General features: G+C 38.7%; 1 protein-coding gene across 1 annotated transcript in view; it reads left to right on the plus strand.

Moving 5' to 3' along the window:
- Nucleotides 1-19,076, plus strand: part of Bank1 (B cell scaffold protein with ankyrin repeats 1) — a 288,847-nt gene that overhangs the window by 95,805 nt on the left and 173,966 nt on the right. The window contains exons 5-6 of the mRNA XM_021158677.2: nucleotides 1,436-1,575; nucleotides 9,633-9,738. Of these exons, the coding sequence (XP_021014336.2) occupies nucleotides 1,436-1,575; nucleotides 9,633-9,738 (246 nt within the window). The remainder of the gene's footprint in view (nucleotides 1-1,435; nucleotides 1,576-9,632; nucleotides 9,739-19,076) is intronic.

The following is a 19,076-nucleotide window of genomic DNA, read 5'->3' on the forward strand; positions in this document are numbered from 1 at the left end:
CCAATGACTAAAGCAATTTGAAATTACTATAGTTCCAGCCTATAGCTAAATCTTAGAAGCATGCTAAGGTTTTCAACTAGAAGTATTAACTAATTTCTATGCAGAAGAAACAAAGTATTCCTCTGGTACCAGCAACACCAGGAGGAAACAAGCCAAACAGCAGGGGGGATACTAATTAGAAGTTGAAAGAAATATGTAATGCATGAATAAAAGCATTGACTCTTTTTATTAATTATGAAACTGTGCTCTAGATAAGATGAATTATAATTTCATATCTCATGAAAAGAGCAGCGTGTTTGACTTCACAGGAAAGAAACAATTGATAAATAAATTTATGTTCAGTTTATGATTTCTGGGTATTATTTTTCTGGAAAACTATTTTAAAGTGTTTTAAGCTGAAACCATACATTAAGCGGAAGTCAATTACATAAAAGTCCACTGAAACTGATTTTATTTGGCTCTAGCAACACCAACTTCCTCTGAACCACATGGTCCCACATTAGCTCATGAGATGTAATGTGTTGTGCTCTCCCTTCTTCTCATTGGATGTCTATTTGGGGGGGAGATAGTGATGCTCTCTGGTGCATAACATTATATAATGCAAGTAAAACATCTTTTCAAGACTGCGAAGATGGAAATTTTAGCTCCTTGATCTTGTTCACTTTCAGATTCCTTTTGTTGACTTTGAATTTACCTGAGCTAAACGATGAGGGGATATGCTTACCTCTTCACAAGATGACTTGTGAAGAATGCTTAAGAAAGTTAAACATTCATGGCTGTTCAGGATGTTGGTCTTTTCATTATACTTCTGAACCCCAGATTTTGAATGACATACTCCAGGAGAAGTTGAGTAATATCTCAATGACAGAGTAAAAACTATTAAAATTTATCCTTCATATAAATCCAAAGACAAATTTTGCTCAAATGTGTTACACTAAAATACTGATTTTTAATTGAAATATTTTTTTTAATGAAAGGCCCCAGGTTTTTATGTAATTTTAATTTTGTTGGTATACTACAGTGGAATCCAAAGTACAGATTGTCAGTCATTTTGAACAACTTGTTTACAGAAAGGCTTTAGATGAATGGATGGATGGATAAAAGGTTGGACAGAATGAAAGATGTATAAATGGAGGGACGGAGGAAGTGAGAGAGGAAGTCAGGGGGAAGGAAGTCAGAGAGGGAGGCAGGGAGGCAGGGTTAGATGGAGGGATTACCCAGAGAGCATCCTGAAGATTCTGGATATACTTGTTTTCCCCAGGATCTCTCATTCTACTCAATTGCTACATTTTCTGGAATTTCAATAAATCTTACCTTAACATAAAATTTATAGAAACTTGCATGTATTTAATTGTATTTCTTCTTCATAAAATTGAAACAAACACCCTGGTGTGCTTTATACTTTGCTCTTAACTCTTGTTTTGTGTTTTGTAAGATTTTCCAGCTGGCTCCGTCACTGTCAATATCCACTGTGATGGAATCATCAAAGCCACAACAGAGATTAAATACTGTTCAGCAGCAAAAGCAACAGAAAGTCCATTTAGAGTGTCAGACCCGGGCGAGAGTTTGTGCCAGGTAAGTTGATGTGTCTAACCAGCTAATCAAGTATTTGCTAAGGGGCTAATGCAGGAAGAGAGAAGTCTTGATTTGATGTAAGGCTTAGTGGAATGTGAATGGGTGGATGATCCACACAAAGAGAAGGAGCCACTCTTTGAGGTGCAGAGATACAGACACATTACTTTGCTTCAGTCAAGTCATTCCTGATAATGCCACTCAGAGACAGCTTGTCCATTACAACACGGCTATCGGGACAGGTTCTACTTAAAGCGATTACAGAGCAGATGGATAATGGAAGAGAGAGAATCAAGGCGCACCATTGAGAAATGAATTTCTTGGAATGAATCTTGCGTGTACTTTCACGAGGACATTTTTAGATTGTTCTGACTTTCATTTCTTACTGTTACCTGATAGTAAAAATTATTAAAGAATTCATGTTCATTAAAAATTCTAGATAGGTCAGGAGGTAGTGGTACACTCAGGAAGTAGAAGCAGGCTGATCTCCATGAGTTCAGAGGCCAGCCTGGTCTACTGAGCAAGTTCTAGGACAGCCAGGGCTACAAAGGAAAAAACAACAAAGAAAGAATCAGATAAACTAAGGCATGAGTTAAAGTCCTAATCCCCAGGTCTTTCCTCTCATGTGACAAAATCTTGCTCAGACATGGGGATTTCATGATGGATTTCCCATACGTGGCACATATTCCTATGTGTTGGGTATCTTAAAGATTTCTCAGAAAGCTTAAGGTATGAGTTTGGTTTCTGAATTAAAAAAAAAGAAAACACGACCCACTTTTAATTGGAAGAAATTGGGCTTTAAACGTATCATTTATAATGTTTGTCCAATGGAATTTCAATATGAAATAAATGTTTTAATGTGAAATAGAAAATTTATAAGATTTGATGTTATATGGGAAGTACAAAAGTTTGTGGGGTTTTTGTTCTATTTGTTTGTTTGTTTGGCTGATTTTTTTTTTCTACTTGGAAATTAGAATTACAAACTTTGCTTAATTGGCTTGCTGAGAGAGAAAGTCAGGAGGGAGTGGAAGAGGAGGGAGGGTTCGTTCATTCAGTGTGATCTTCACATTTACCATGACAAGTCCTTCGAGAACTGTCAAGAAACTGTCAATGGCAGTGATGTTGACAGGCTGCCAGAGCCTTTTGTGACTGACACTGGAGGCTTGACTTACTTTGCGCCACTCTTTCTTCTTCAGCATTCTTCTTTGTGAGTGGTGCATTTTAGGAAAGTGGAAAAGGCAATTGTCTTTAGAAAAGAACAGAGAGTAAAATACCATTTGTCAGACTGGAAAGTCTGAAGACAACTGACAGGTCATCTATATTGCAGTCACAAAACAAGTGCCAACATAATAGCTTAAAACCCAGATTGCTTCATTTTCTTGTGTCAAGTCTACCTTGTCTTGTATTAAAAGTTCTATTCATAACTAAAACTTAATAAAGGGAAGATGCAGTATTCTGCATCTACGGCTGGTATAGAAGTAAAATAGTTTCCAAATACATGCCTGCACTGGGTTTAATGCCAGGAGGCAGGTAGTATATAGTGAAAATTTAATGTGGATTAAATTCTGGATGCATTTTTTAAAACAAAATAATGTGAAAGTTATGATTTCCACTGTAGAAGTTATGAGTAGTAAATGAGAAGATTTTAGGAAACTATAAAAATGCTAATTTATTTTGGCCCTGTGTCTGAGGGGTGAGAAAGGACTGTGGCTATGCTATAGTGTTTCCCTTCCCCCCAAGCCCAGAATCCTGTACAGAGAAGACAGACTCGATCCAGCCTTGCTATCAGGATCAACATGGACACTGAGTCTCCAAAGACAGAGCTTGTCTAGCCTATGGACAGCAAACTTCCCACTGGAAAAGCAAGACATTAGAGTTAGGGTTAATGTACCTGAATGGGAAGAGATGTGAAGATTTTGCTGCTAACCTCAGAGCCCAGGGAATACTGGGGGATTAAGGCAAGCATAGTGGGCTCTGGGCAAGCACACTGGGGCCTAGGCCAGCCCAAGAGTTCTATCATAGGCTAAAAAGAGTAGCCATGCTTAGGTCCATACCCTAGAGCATAGACTGCATGTGGACTGGGTTCATCTTAGTCTGCACATATTATCTGTAAGCTTACTCAAAGGAAGAGCCTACATTTGTTGGAGGAAGAACTGCAGAGACATTCCCTTGGTATGTTTTAAGGTCAGTCAGGTACAAACTGCTTTTGTGAGTTCAGATAGAACACTACAGTGATTTTTCCCTCTTTATGATGCTGTCACGAAACCCAATAATTTGTATACTTTGCAAATGGCCAATTGAATACCACTATTCAAAACAACACACATTGTAATCATACTGACCATAATTATTGTTTATTTGTAAGAAAATGTCCCAGCAAGTGTGGGTTTGTCAACACCCTGCCTGCTTGGCTGAAATGGCATATTGTAAAACCGCTGTAAAGTTGTCACATGACTCAATGGCAGATAATAATATTATCTGAGATTATTAACAGGACTCTTCTATAGCCACTTAAATGCTATTGGGCATCTAAACCCAGTGTGAGTTTGAGGAACGAGTACTTAATGAGAAATCTGTGGGTTTTAATCTTCAGTTTTCCAAGAACTCACAATAAGAGACTTTATATGATACTTAAAAGCTATTAAACAACAGGACAACATAATCATTCTATGAGTTTTAATAAAGAATTAATGAAAGAGCTGATTTTGTTTTGTTCTAGTAATGTCCGTTAAGGTTTAGAACACTTTACCTCAATTAACTTAACGATCTTAGGTCAGTTCATCATTTTTTTCCTTCATGATAAATACTAAAATCCCAGCCAAATAAAGGCTCAATTCATAGTGCATTACTTAAAACAGACAGCATGGGCTCTTCAAAACAGAACAAAATATCTAAACAATTTGGGGGGATAATTAAAATTCAAATATCAGAGATAGAAATACTGCAATTTCTCTTTCACCAAGATAATTAAAACCTGGGAGAATTTCTTCCTATTTACACAAGTGTCTTGGGGACAGCAAAGTGTCATCTTTTTAAAAGAAATCACTACATAAGGTACATAAGCGAAACCAGGTCAAATGATAAAAGAATATAGCAATTATCAGTCATCTTGCTCATGACTTGGGAACCAAACACTGTGGACATTCACTCAGTGTGCTTCTTATGCTATTAATTATCTTAAGGGAAATTTCTTTACCCAGTTAGGCTTGTGCTCAGAATTGTTTCTTTTGAGCATTCTCTTCTGGGAACCCCTTTTCTTTCTAGTAATTTTTTAAATTTTCCAGTAGACCCGTATTGGTCTCAGAAGGTCAGTGCTAACCTTTCTGTTCTCACCAGCCCCTTTTGATGCAGGGTGCAAATGCAGGGAGCAGCGCTGGTGTTAGTCAGAGAGCTCAGGTGCAGCCAGCTTGATGTTCTCAAAGGACAGGAATAGTCAAACTCATTTCTATGCATATGATAGTGGGTCGCAAAGCTTTGCCAGAACCATCTCTTAGCAGAGCATTCCTCCATGTTTCTTCAGTATATCACCATTCAACTTAGTATATTTTTGAGGTTGCTATGTGCTCATATTATGCAGAAATATATTTCAGCACTATTTTTCCTGCCCCCCCCATCACACTTGGTTAAACTAGGCTATGTTCTTCATCTTTGTAAAGCCATCATCTTTTCCACAGTTATGTCCTTGTGAATGGGTCACAACTAGCATTTATTACTTCAGAATATGAAGAAAACCTAGTGACACCTTCTTTTTTTAATATTATTTGAATAACTTAGTGAAAAACTATCCACCCAGTATGCAAAGAAGGTAGTGAGAGAAGTGAAAGTAACCCCTAAAAATACCTGCTGCTCATGCAATCTCCGACTCTCAGAAGTGTGTTAGACCAGACAGATGAAGACTTGCGCTCTCATTCTCCTTCATGTCTCAGTGTTGCAGTGAACCACAAGTTCTGTAGTTTGCTTTTGGCTGAGTAGCTTCAGAGATTTGGGTTGATCTGAGCATGCATTGTAATTCCTTGTTAAAGCAGCAACCACTTAGTTTGAAGAAGATGGGTTTCTTTCATGCTGAAAGACTTTTTCGGGTGTCCAATGAGGAATCTAGAATACTTGCTCTCTTGAGGTTTCTTCAAACACAAATATTCCATAAGTTTTATGTTCCATGATGAAATGTTCAATTGCTATATTATAAAAATTCTCCTTTCAAGTGATCTGACTTGAGAATATGGGAGGCTCTCTGTGTCTTCTTTTTAAATTAAAATCTAACAATTATACACATTGAGGGGCATAATGTGGTATTCCAATGTGTCCAGTGCATACTGACAAGATGCAGGTGATGAGCATTCTCTCCTCCAGATCATTTCTCATCTGCACACCACTGGCTCCACTCCTTATGACCTTCACTCAGTATGGAGTAGGTTATGCTTAGCTGCGGCCACTGCACTGTGCTCTGGACATTAGTGCTTACCTCTGCAGTGTGTACTTTTGTGAACCCACTACTCAGCCTCCTATGGCTGCCACCTTCACACTTCCCTTTCTGTGCTAGTCACTATTCCACGTCCAGATTGAAAATAATAATTATTATTATTGGAGTTTGTCAAATTGATGAGATCCAGATTCAGTGAGTGGCCCTTTCTGAAAACAATGGGTAGGTGGTGGTCAACAGAGCAAGACAACCGGTGTTGGATCCTGGCTTCCATATGCATACACCCATATCAGGTAAAAATGTTCTCAACTTATACACATTGAGAATGTTTAACAAGAGCAATATAGCTGTGCAGACACTGACTCTACTACTCTGTCCAAGTTAATCTTACTCCTCTTCTTCCTACACCTACCAGGTATGGTGTTATTTTGTTTCTTGGGCCAGGTTCTGTAGTCTGCCACAGGGCCTTTGCACATATCTTTTACAGACACCTTCTTTTCTTCACTAACCTCACTTAGTTCATTCTAACTCATCCACAAAATTTTAATTCCAGTGTATTTTGTTCAGTGACATTCTCCTATACTCCCCTAATTTATCTCTTCATAATACTGATGACATGTAACTTGATGTATACCAAGATGTAGACTATTTCTTAAATTAATGTCTGTCATTTTATTCAAGGCTCCAAAGCACAAAATTGCCTATTCATGTTTCCATTTCATCTTCAGAACCACAGATATTGCTAGGCATGTGATTGCTTGATATCCACTTTGTTGGACAAATGAATGAAGGGGTCAGAGAATGGTACACATTAAGCTTCCCTCCCAGTCTCAAATCACCAAATAATTAGAGCTCTGTGTTCCAACAGCCATTATAACACAGGCACAGACTTTTGAGGAGTTAGTGGAGCATAGCTGAAATATTAATGCTTCTGACGGAAGCAGAAAAATGAGAGGCCATTGAAGGATTATGGTCAAATATAATGACTGTAGGAACAGGAGTAACGAGACCAATTCTGTCACAGGATTGGAAAATGGCTCTCCAAACAAGCCAAAAGGAATGTGCCAAAACTCCTTTAAGAAGAAAGGATGCCATCCTTTTATAAGCCATTTTCAAAAGATACTTCTTTGAATATGTTAGTATTATAATTGTTTAAATGCTTGTCTTGTTTTGTAGATTTAGTGATAAGTTGTTACAAACTATTGGTAATAGATAAGCAGGAGATAGTCAGTGCCTTTGGGTTTTAGTTTATGATTATGATAAAATGCTCTCTAGATTCTAATCTGTTTTCTCATGACTACCCCTAATTATATTATGATATAACATTCTTAGCCAAGCAGACAAATACTTCAGTTTCTTCTCCGAATTCAGCAAACAGTCATATGTCTAAGTAAAACTCAATGGCATAGTATGTCCATGAAAAGCCAGATGGAAATTTAGAAGCATTCATATCAGGTAGCCATGTTTTCCTGGCACTGTCCTATTGGTTGTCTGAAAGGCCAACATAGGAGTAACAGATAAGCCATCCTCAACTGTAAAGACAATGGAAAGCAGTTAGTCCTAGCACAAGCCTAGATCCTCAGTCACAGAAGGATGCTACATTATTCACCCTGGGCTGTAATTGCTGGTTTCTATGTTTAAGAGGCACAGGCCTTGGCTTTGTTTAAGCCATTGTCCATTTGCATCTCTGTATTACAGTAGCAAAACTTACATTCCAAATACCTTAAAAGCTATGTGTTTTCAGTTTAAATTTTTTGAAGTGAAAGCAGATTGATGCATTTGTTCAAGCAGAGAAAAGCTGCCATGAGAAGCTCATTCCATAGAGTGCTATGCAGACTGCTGTCTAGGTTGGGGTGACTCCATTTCATTGATGTCTAAGAACTCGGTCAAAGAGTGTGGGGAAAAACAAATAGTAGTTACTCACTAGTGTTGACATATGATGTGTATCAGTAATATATTTCTTAGACTCCCAAATCAGAACTGGAGAAACAAGATTTCAAAACTATTTTTTCCTGTCATATTATTTGCAAGTCAGTTAAGGGAAGGATTCTATACATATCTCATCAGCAAGATATACAAAATTTGAAATAAATCTTAGGTTGCCTTGAACTTTAATGATTATTTCAGTATTCATGGTTTCAATGGAATGAAATGACTCATTCAAAAGTTAGAAAAATTAAGTTGTCTAAGGAGAATCTATTGCTTTTCCTTAAGATTTATCCATTTAAATAATGCTTTTTAAATTAACTTCCAAACTTCTTGGAGGTAAACAGAAAGAGAGAGACAGAGACAGAGGCAGAGAGAGACAGTGAGACAGAGAGACAGAGACAGAGAAACAGAGAGAGACAGAGACAGAGAAACAGAGAGACAGAGACAGAGAAACAGAGACAGAGAGACAGAGAAACAGAGGCAGAGAGACAGAGACAGAGAGACAGAGAAATAGACAGAGAAACAGAGACAGAGATGGAGAGACAGCGACAGAGAGAGATTGCCTAACTGTTTAAAGTAGTGCTTCTCACCTTCCCAGTGCTGTGACTTTTTAATACAGTTCCCCTTGCTGTGGTTCCCTCCTCTCTGTGTCAAGCTGACATAACACTGACCAGCACAGGCTGGACTATGCATGCCCCATTTAGGATTGAGAACTTCCCAGTTAATTCTCTGTACATTGACCAGCCGAGAGGCTCCATGTTAATTACCATCCAGTGCAAGGAGAAGCTCCTTTGATGAAAGCTGGGGGTGCACCGGTCCACAAGACGGGTTCTAACCTATCCTATCACTAAATGTAGTTGTGAGAGAGTTTTAGACATGAAATATATGAAGACAGCTCTAGAGTTCTTGCTTTCTTGAATACAAGTGAATCAGTGTAGCTGATAATACCCATCAACACCACAAGTCACCCATTATCCCACTTTCCTCCCACTTTCTATGTTCACATGAGCGACTTCTCTGCTGAAGAAATGATAATCCATCCCACAACAACTGTTAACTTCCAGTAGTCTATCATGGAGAAGTGGGACCTCGTGGACCCCTTCCCCATCCATGACGAAATGTTGACTTGATCAATCTTGTGCAGATCCCCATAGCTGCAGTGGTTTCCTGAGTTCAGCAGCTATGTCATATCCAGAAAGCATCTTTCAGCTGCACATCTTCCAGGCTTCTTATTCTGGGATGTTTCCTGAGCCTTTGGACTGGGCATAGAGCTGTCTCATTTAAGCCTCAGAATTCCAGCATCCACTTTTCTCAGGATTTTGGCCAGTTATGGGCTTCTGTACCAACTATCCCCCACTGAACTAAAAGATATCACTCATGGAGACTAGGGGCATCACTAATCTGTAGGTATAAATGTGAGAGGATGGAAGCATAACTTGGAATCATGATGCTACTAACTACTTAACTCCCTAATTTTGGGAGTTTGCCAACTTTTTGTTTGTCTTTTTTTCCTGTTTCCACCTATACCCCCCATTCCCATCTCCAGTTCTCATGTTCCCCCAAAATGTCCCACTCCTAACATCATGTCTTTCTTATTTATAACCCATTAGTCTAGTTAGTACTACCTATGTGTGCATTAGTGCATTAGCCATTCACTGAAACACAAGCATCCTCTTGGCTAATTTAAAATTTCCTTTTCATTTGAAAACAGAAAAGCATCGAAGAACTTGATAATGTTCTTGCATCTATATTCAAGCGTGAGATACCATATTATGAATTCAAACATCTCCAAGCTGAAACTTACCCTCAAAAGGAACGTGAGTATTTTTCAGTGGTATCATTCATTTTATTATATTCCAATCTCTGCAACCACTTAAGAAATGATAAAGCCAAAGGAGCAGCTTATTGTTTTATATAACCCCTTGCTCTTGAAGACATACTAAAGTAGAACAAAATTTAAATATGCCTTATTAGTATATAGCTGTGTATGCACACGCATGCACTATGCACACTCATGCCCATGCATGCATGTGTGGTGTATATATGTGAATGTAAGCATGAACACACACGCAGGAGGCAGAAGAAAACTTTGAGCAGTCAGTTCTCTCCATCTACCTTTACATAGGGGACTGAACTTGTAGCCCAGCTTTGCCCACAAAGCACTTTATCTACTGATCTATTGTGTCAACCCCAGTAGTTCAAACATTATGGTTCCATGTACTTATCCCATGTTGGACAACTGTGGGTAGTTTCTAAAACTAGTGGTCTTACCTCCTAATGTTTATTATAAGCATATGTTTGAATAAAGACATATGTGATGAATTTTATTTATAACATCACTGTTTATAAATGCCCCAAACTGAAATAACTTAATATTCTAAAATCAATGGTTATGTAAATTTTGACACACATATTAATGTGACAATCAGAAATTAATTTAATCATGATTGACTTGCTGGCTTTATTATTTTGATATTGAATAACAGACATGCATAGTAGTATGTAAATAGATGGTTTTCCCTGATGTTTGTTGCAGTTATATGTGAATTGTAAATTTTAAGTAATTGTGGGTTTTTTATTTCACAAAATGGGGGTCTCCTTGTTTAAAAAAATTCTAAATCTTCTTATTTGTACATGTGTGGGTATGATGTGTGGAAATCAGATGACAACTTGTGGGTATCAATTTTCTTCTTTCCCATTGGATCTCAAGAAAGGCACTGAGGTTTCAAGGTGTTGCTCCATGTATGAGTAACACGAGTTTCTGAGTCATCACACTGGCCTCTTTATGGATATTTTCTATAATTATTAGTTATTTTTGTATGATACAAAATACAAAAATATGAAGATATATAAGAGCGACCTATTAAAGTTCTATAGCCAAATATTACTGTGACTTCATGGTCTATTTTAGAAATAGGAATAATTAGGAACTTTTGTTCCTGCTTAGTTTAATGAAATAATGTTTCTAATTCACTTACTATCCAGCATCTGTAAAGCACTGAGATATAAGACAGATGCAGTGGTGACTGAGGCAGGAACAGGGCTAAGCAATATGAGAAGTGTACCATTTGCATACTAACATGTAAAGGATAAGGCATTTTCTGGCTGGTGTCTATGCTCCTTAAACAGATTTAGTATGAGCCATTCAGGCTTCAAGGCTGCACCAAGAAGAATCCCAAAGCCCAGCTGATTGTGAAGCAGCTAAATGTGTGAATGGTGGAATAATCATAGGATCTATTACAGGGAAACACCAGAGACATACAGTCTTTTTAAAATGTAAGAGTAGTGAAAAGGATTAATTATGTAATTCTCTTACAAAATAAGGTACCAAATTAGGACAGAAAAGGAATATAGCATTATTTTTTTTAAATTCAAGATACTTATAATAAAACAAGATAATATGCAGGTATTATCTAAACAATGCAGCACACTTTTTGGCCTATGGCATTAGAAGGGAAAAAATGTACATTAATTTTCATTGTCTGCTTCAGAGATAGGACTTTAGGCAACAAAGGATGAGTCGCAATGATGAGAGAGAAAGGAAAGCAGAATTCTAGATGAGTGAAAGTGTGTGCACAAATGTGAAGATGGAACTGGAATAAACTCTTTCAGTGTTACCTTCGTTTAGATTTATGAAGTTGGGTCATGGAGATGGGGAAGAATGCCTTAGGTCTTTCATTTCATAGGAGAATTCTAAATAAAATTAAAAGAGTGAGAATTTTTGGGTTCATGTGTGTTCCAGTTTGTATCTGAAATGTTCTTCAGACATCCTGGGTTAAAGCCTTAGTTCCCAAATTGCTGATGTTGAAAGGCAGCTGAGGCTTTGCAGATCAGGCCGAGGGGGAGGTTTTAGGGTAAGTGCCACATCTGCTTCAGTGGGAATGGAGAATCCCAGTCTTTCCCTGTCTCTTTAAATCAAGGCCAACCAAAATCTTTTCTCCTTCTGGTAATCAGGGTATTTCATTCATAAATAAAGGCAACTAGATTAGTGAGAAAGGGTAGAATAGTGTTGGGCCGATATGCTCTTTGATGGAGAATATTTAATGGGTGGAATCACAACTTTTAAATGTGTGTCTAAGATTGTCTTCAACATCTTTCTAATAAACATAGATTAAGATGGTGCTAATAACCCCCAGGCCTCGCTTAAGTATCAAGGGCTGAATACTTTAATTGCCTGCAGAACTTTTGTGATGCAACAGGCCTAAGCCGTGCTCAACACAAATTAGTGAGGACACTGGGCATCATCAGTGGTTATACTCCCAGGTTATCCCAAGGACAGACACATTTACCTGCCTGAAGGTATTTAAAAACATACCAGAAAACCAATCTATCCTCACAGTCTCTCTTGACAAAGAAAATCTATTAGTCTGTCTTTGAAAAAGTTATAAAGATGGTAGCTAATGCAAGTTGGGAATCCATTACTAGAATTTGATGAAAATTATCTAATTAAAACATTTAATTAAAATGAAACATTTTATAAGGTAACTTTTTTTTCAAAAGGCTGAAAAAAAGAAGACAATTGATAACATAATTCATCCAGATTTATTGCTGAGTATACTTAGGAAATTAGGTGCTATAAAACTTATGACACAATAATTCCTGTATGAAATACAAATGAATGTAATACAATAAACACAATAAAATAACAAGATAGATGTGAATGTGATTCAGTCCAGGTGCCACTGAGTTTTGCTCAACTTGACATAAAATAGTCACCTGGGAAGAAGGAACCTCAGTTAAGAAACTGCCTCCATCAGATTAGCCTGTAGACAAATCGATGGGGCTTGAATCATGATTCATATGAGTGGTGCCACCTGGGCAGGTGGTCCTAGATTGCATAAAAAGCCAGGCTGTGAATCCAGAGAAACAAGCCTGCAAGTCATATTTCTCTGTGATCTCTGCTTCAGTTCCTGCCTTGAGTTGCCACCTTGGTTCCCCTTGATCATAAACTAAACTGTAAGTTAAACTAAACCCCTTTCTCCTAAATGTTTTTTGGGACATGTTGTTTAGCAACAAGACAACTTATCTTCCTGACACTGAAGTTCTATTTCCATGCTATTTTCAAAACACCTCCTCTTAAAGACCCCACACCTGTCTCTCATCATGTTCATGGTGAATTGATCAAAAGGTTTGAGATGCCCTTCTTTATATAGTATTAATCTTAAGAATACTAAGGGGAAAACACTTCTTTTGAGTAAGACACTAAACATATTTGAATGTTAGGCAAACATCAAAGCAGGTATAACCGTGAGTGTGTTTCCCAGAACAGGTCTCCATCTCATCGGTGAAATGTTTCATTATTAAAGATATATTGTTTGTTTCTTTATATTTTAGCTAAGATAAAGAGAAGACCAGAGCATTGTGAGGAGAATGTACCCATGAGAGACTGAAAATGTGTTCAACACAGACATACCTATAAGTCATAGGATGACCTATAGACATCTGTGTTTATTAAAAAGCAAGAGTTACATTAGTGATGACTCGGCATTTTATTCATGAAAGAAGAGTGAGGAAACTGAACCTAGAATTTCCTAAAATTCCCCTTTAAAAGAAGACTGCACAGGAAAATAATAAAGAGTCATCACTAATGTAACTCTTGCTTTTTATTTCAAGCCAATCTTAGTTATTTCACAATTGTCTAGATAGCACACTTCCTCATTTGACATTCAGTTTTATGCTTTACCCTCAGTAGACAAAGCTGCACCCATGTAACAATAAGGTAGATGTACAGAAGAGGTTAAATCTGTGTCAACTTTCTCTTTGTAATGCTCTTCTATTGACTTATAAATGATTTTTCTCCTGGAAAGAAAAAAAAATGTTCCAAAAGGAAACAGTTCTCACTCGGAGGAGAACAAGAAACATTTCAAACAAACTCAGGAGAGTCCTGGATTTATTTGGGACTTGCTAGTATGTGGATAGATCACTGTGGACTGGGAAACTGATGTAAAAATTTACACTGAGCAGCTTTATAAGATACTAAAGCCAAGACTTCCAAAGAGCAGCACTGGGAGTCAGGATCACTTTCAGGATCTGCCACTTGGTTTCTGATTTATATGTGAATACACCTGGTTTGTCCATCACCAGAAAGTCTGGATGCAGCTGGGTGATGGAAAGGCTGGGCCAGTGCAATTGTTGCAACTGTTCAGTAGCTCTCAGCCACTTGTACTTCTGAACCACTTCCAGCTGTTCACAATTCCTTCATCCCCTTATGTTTTTCATAGTACTGCTACAGTCTATGTAATACAGGGTATTCTGAGTTATGGACAGGAAGAAATATAATTTAGCTGATTGTCAAAGTGGCAGTTAGTTTAGGGGGAAAAAGAAAAGACATTATTTATCCCAGACTGATAGACCCACCAAGAAATGCAAGCTGGCTCATTTAAGCCCAGTAAGTAACAACCTTCTCTCTCCCTCTAGGAAGAGAAGGGAACAAGAAGGGAAGAGAAAACAAAACTGCAAGAACAAATGCTATTCCTATTCACAGCCAGCTCCTGTGACTTGTGTTTAACTGCACCAAACAGGAGATGAAATGCTTTACATATGTTAACTTAATTTCTCACGGGGTTCCTGTGTTACCATTTAATCTCCACAATTCAGAAGTGATGTTAGGAGCCAGTCACTTACAAGAAGCCTAGCTCTTCATTATTATTATTATTATTATTATTTGGAGAAGGGGGGATGTGTGCATATTTTTATTATAACTACAATTTTTCAAAGAACATAGTTTAAATTTTGTTCAGATATGCTTAAATATATCTGAAATCTGATCTCTAATCCCTTTGAGAAGAAAGCTGAAAGTGTAGTGTTCTTCTTCACCATATTCGGACACTTTACCTTGCTGCAAACATTTCCAGGTGGGCTTTTGGAGTGTAAGTTCTGTGATACTGCTGTCTGTAGTGCAACCTACTGGCCTCTGGATTACAGGGACAAGCTATATCCTGTGGCTGTCATCAGCAGAGTCCTTGCTCTAGTGTGCATCTCTTCATCACTTCAGTGCACATGTCATTTTCCTGCCTAGTGTTTGATGAACTGAGAGTGGCTGGAATAAATCTTGAGCTAATGATAATCTTGCCACATGTGGCCAGAGACAGTACAGTAATACTGAAAAGCCTCTGTGCAGTCCTCTTAGTGTCATAAAGAGCCTAAAAGCTGGGACCAGAAAAATCCACAGAGTTCACTCTTGCCTTAAGAACTTCTGAAAACTCCATCAGCAGGAAGAGGCAAATTCATCCTTTGAACAGGGAAACGATCCATTTAAACATTTATCTTGTTTCCATCATAGTCTATGCCTCTTGAATCTTGTTCTTCAGGATGCAGAACATCATATCAACACACTGACATTTGCTGCTCTGAGGGTCAGGCTTCTCTGTAGGTATATGTATATTACTACTTTATGGGGTCCTTGTACATCTACTGTTCTTCCAACCCTTATTGCACCCTAATCCCTTCCAACACTCCAGGGAGGAGAGAAAGAAGGTTAGTGGGGAAAGGGACTTTTAAGTTCCTTTTAGACTACTTCTTGTTGATTTGGGTTATTGAGTTCCTTCTGGCAAATCCAATCTTGGTCTCTTCAGGACATCTCCAACTTCTTGTCTCTTTTCTCTCAACCACTTGACAAACTAGTAGGAACAGGAACCAGTAGGAGGAACAACCACACCTCCTCTCTTGGAGCTCTGGATTTTTTATACCCCCTCTTGAGTCCCTAGAATTAAACTATCTTCATCTGGCAGAACCATACACCTGACAGCCCACCCAGGAGGCAAATAGTCTGCCACTGTGAACAATATGAAGTATCCACATATCCTATACCTGGCAAACACATTATACAAACACATATAACAAAATCTGGGGGGGGGGTTCTTTTTTGTTTTTGTCATCTATTTTATTTATTTACACTACAGATTTTATTCCCCTCATCCACCCTGTCCATCTTCCAACTGTTCCACATCCCATACCTCCTCCCCACCTCCCACCTCTGTCTCAATGAGGATGTCTCCATCCCCCACCCATTACTCAACCAGACCTCGAAACTCCCTGGGTTCTTCAGTCTCTAGAGGATTAGGTGCATCTTCTTTGACTGAACCCAGACCCAGCGGTCCTCTGCTGTGTATGCGTTGGTGGCCTCATATCAACTGGTGTATGCTGCCTGGTTGATGGTCGAGTGTTTGAGAGATCACCAGAGTCCAGGTTAATTGAGACTGCTGGTCCTCCTCCTCAGCTTCTTCTAGCCTTTCCCCAATTCAACCTCAGGAGTCAGCAACTTCTGATCATTGCTTGGGTGCAAATATCTACATCTGATTCTTTGAGCTGCCTGTTGGATCTTCTGGAGTGTGGTCATGACAGGTCTCTTTTTGTGAGCATTCCATAGCCTCAGTAATAGTGTCAGACCTTGAGACCTCCCCTTGAGCTGGACCTTACTTTGGGCCTGTCACTGGACCTTCTTTTCCTCAGGCTCCTCTCCATTTCCATCCCTGCAGTTCTTTCAGACAGGAACAATTATGGGTCAGAGTTTTGACTCTGGAATGGCAACCCCTCCCTAACTTGATGTCCTGTTTTCCTCCTGGACTGGGCTCTGTAAATTCCCTCTCCCTACTGTCAGACATTTCATTTAAGGTCCCTCCCTTTGATTCCTGAGAGTCTCTCACCTCCCAGGTCTCTGGTGCATTCTGGAGTGTTCCCCCTCACACACATCCTACCTCCCAAGGTTGCCTGTTTCCATTCTTTCTGCTAGCCCTCAAGACTTCAGTCATTTTCCCCTACCCCATAACAGTTCAGGTCCCCCTCTCCCCTCCTACCTGAATCTCCTTTTCCTCCCATGTCCCTCCCTCTCTCCCCACTTATGACTACTTTCTTCTCCCTCCCAAGTTGGATTCAAGGGCCCAACTGAGGACACCTCAGGACTGTGTTTTTTAAGATACCAAAATTCTCACTATACTTCTCCAGTGACCTACTTTGTCTTAGAAGGTCTCTTGAAGCCTTGCTCTCAGGCACAACTTTACTGGCAGACATAAGTGTTCCAAATCTTCAGAAGAAAGTACAGAAAGTGACTTAACAGGACTCTCAATTACAAGACAAACTCATATATATCAAGACATATGGCTCCTTTCACTGAAAGGTGATTGGAATTTGAAATAAAAGCTTCATTTTAATTTAAGCCATATTCTTTTACTACAGTCTGTTAGTGAATCTAAAGCTCATCATAATTTATTTGATTCTTGCTGTCCTAATATTTCATTTGCTGCATCCTGAGTTGTAGATGCTTTAAAGGGTTCCATCACAACTGTCAGGAAAGCATTTGGCCCTTCTAGGACTCATGGGAGCAACTTAATAGGTCTTCAGATGAGACTGTTTGAGCCATCTGCTTCATCCTTTGAGTAGCAGCTGACCCAACCCAGTCACTTTTCTTGATGTGTAGACCTCACTAGCTATACAACTTTTTTCTCTTTGTCCAATATTTTCTCTTCATACGTTTGTCTTTGGCTAGATTGGGTTGCTTGAAGAAAATTCCCACTATCAATAGCATTAATAAACAGACTGATGGGCACAGTCACATGTGTCCTATTTAACTCTGGTGGGAGAGTTTTCCAGCCTTCATAGGTCAAGTTATCAAAATCCAGAACACCTTTCTTTTCTGTTTCTACCTCAATAACAGGGGTTTCAATGATGGCAGTGAGACTGACTCTGCTTCCCAGAGCTTTTCCTTGCACTATTGTATTAGTACTTGCTGAAAATTGCCAAGAAGCAACACTGAACTTACATCTGAAAGTCCCAGAATTTGTGGGTATAAAATGAACTTGTATGTCTTTTGTGGCACGAGGTCTTGTAACAACTTTTTCTTGAAAGCTAAACATGTTTGTTTTGAAAGATCCACCATCTCATTGTTTGCACAAATACAGAGAACTCCAATTGCTGACTTGTAGCCCATGGTCAGTTGGGCTGAGGACACTAAAGAAAGTCTGTGAAGAAATCCCTCACACAAGCATGAGTGTACCTCAGTTCCTTGGGTACCCTGGTATTCCCAAATCCAGTTACCATCCCTGAGTTCAATGGTTCAGTTTCAGAGTTTGTAACAACAAACTACACATGAAAGGGCTTTACTGTACTCAGTAGGTTCTGGTATACAGCAGTAGAAAATGCATTATAAAGAGAAGGAGGAGCCATCAATCCAGAAACAAGACTTGGTCCTATAAACATCCTGGAAGCTACATGTTTCAGTATAAGAGTAAAAGAGAGTATCCTGAAATCCCACAGACATGCATGTCTCTGTGGTCCTGAGGTAAAGTGGCATTCCCAGATGAGGAGACTGGTAGCAAGTCCTGTAGGGTCACAGTAACTGTGTATAGAGGATGTCCATCCCAGAGTGCAGGATACACAACAGGTCAGTTCTACACTGCAGCAACAAACACATTGTGACCGTGTATGCTATGGGAGATACTTCCAGAATGTTAGGAGTCACAACAGCAAGGAGGAGCTAAAGAGAGGAGATATGGGGAATTGTTCCCACATTTGGAGGAAAATGTTATAGCAAGATAACAATGTTGACTTATTATACACACCATTTTAATATGTAATATATTTGAAATAACTTTATTCATTTTACTGTATCTTCCAATTTGACAAAATGATGATTTTCATTTCATGTACCATGATTGCCTTCAAAGTACCCATTTCATCCTATGGCAAATATCACCCTTTAGGATGAAGCTCTATGCCCCCCCCCTTTAAATTTCTAGTACTTAGTACAAATTTCCTAGAATTATTCATTCATCAGTGGCAACCGAAAACTATAAATCATCATCCATGGAAATGGATACAAACACATTGGAGCTTCAAATATAAGAATGGGTTTTTATTTTGTTGAAGTAAATCAAATATTTAGATCTCATGCTTTTTGCCTTTTAGTTTGTCTTCTTCCTCTTCTCTTGGCATCTGCTAGAACAGAGGGATGTTCTGGCCCTCGTGCCTTCTGAAGGTGCTGCAGTGACCTCCCTGTGTACTGAGTCTCTCTCTTCTGCTTCTATAAATCCAGCACCAAAAGTACAGGTTTATTAGGGTCAAAAGTAATAAGCATCTATAGGTATGTCAGAGTCAGGAAAGGAAACATACACCAGCTCTTAGCAACAGAAACAAACTCTCTACTCTCCATTTTAGTAAA

Source organism: Mus caroli, unplaced genomic scaffold, assembly GCF_978045245.1.
Source record: "Mus caroli unplaced genomic scaffold, Mus_caroli_1 scaffold_3, whole genome shotgun sequence".
In the NCBI taxonomy this organism is placed as follows: domain Eukaryota; kingdom Metazoa; phylum Chordata; class Mammalia; order Rodentia; family Muridae; genus Mus; species Mus caroli.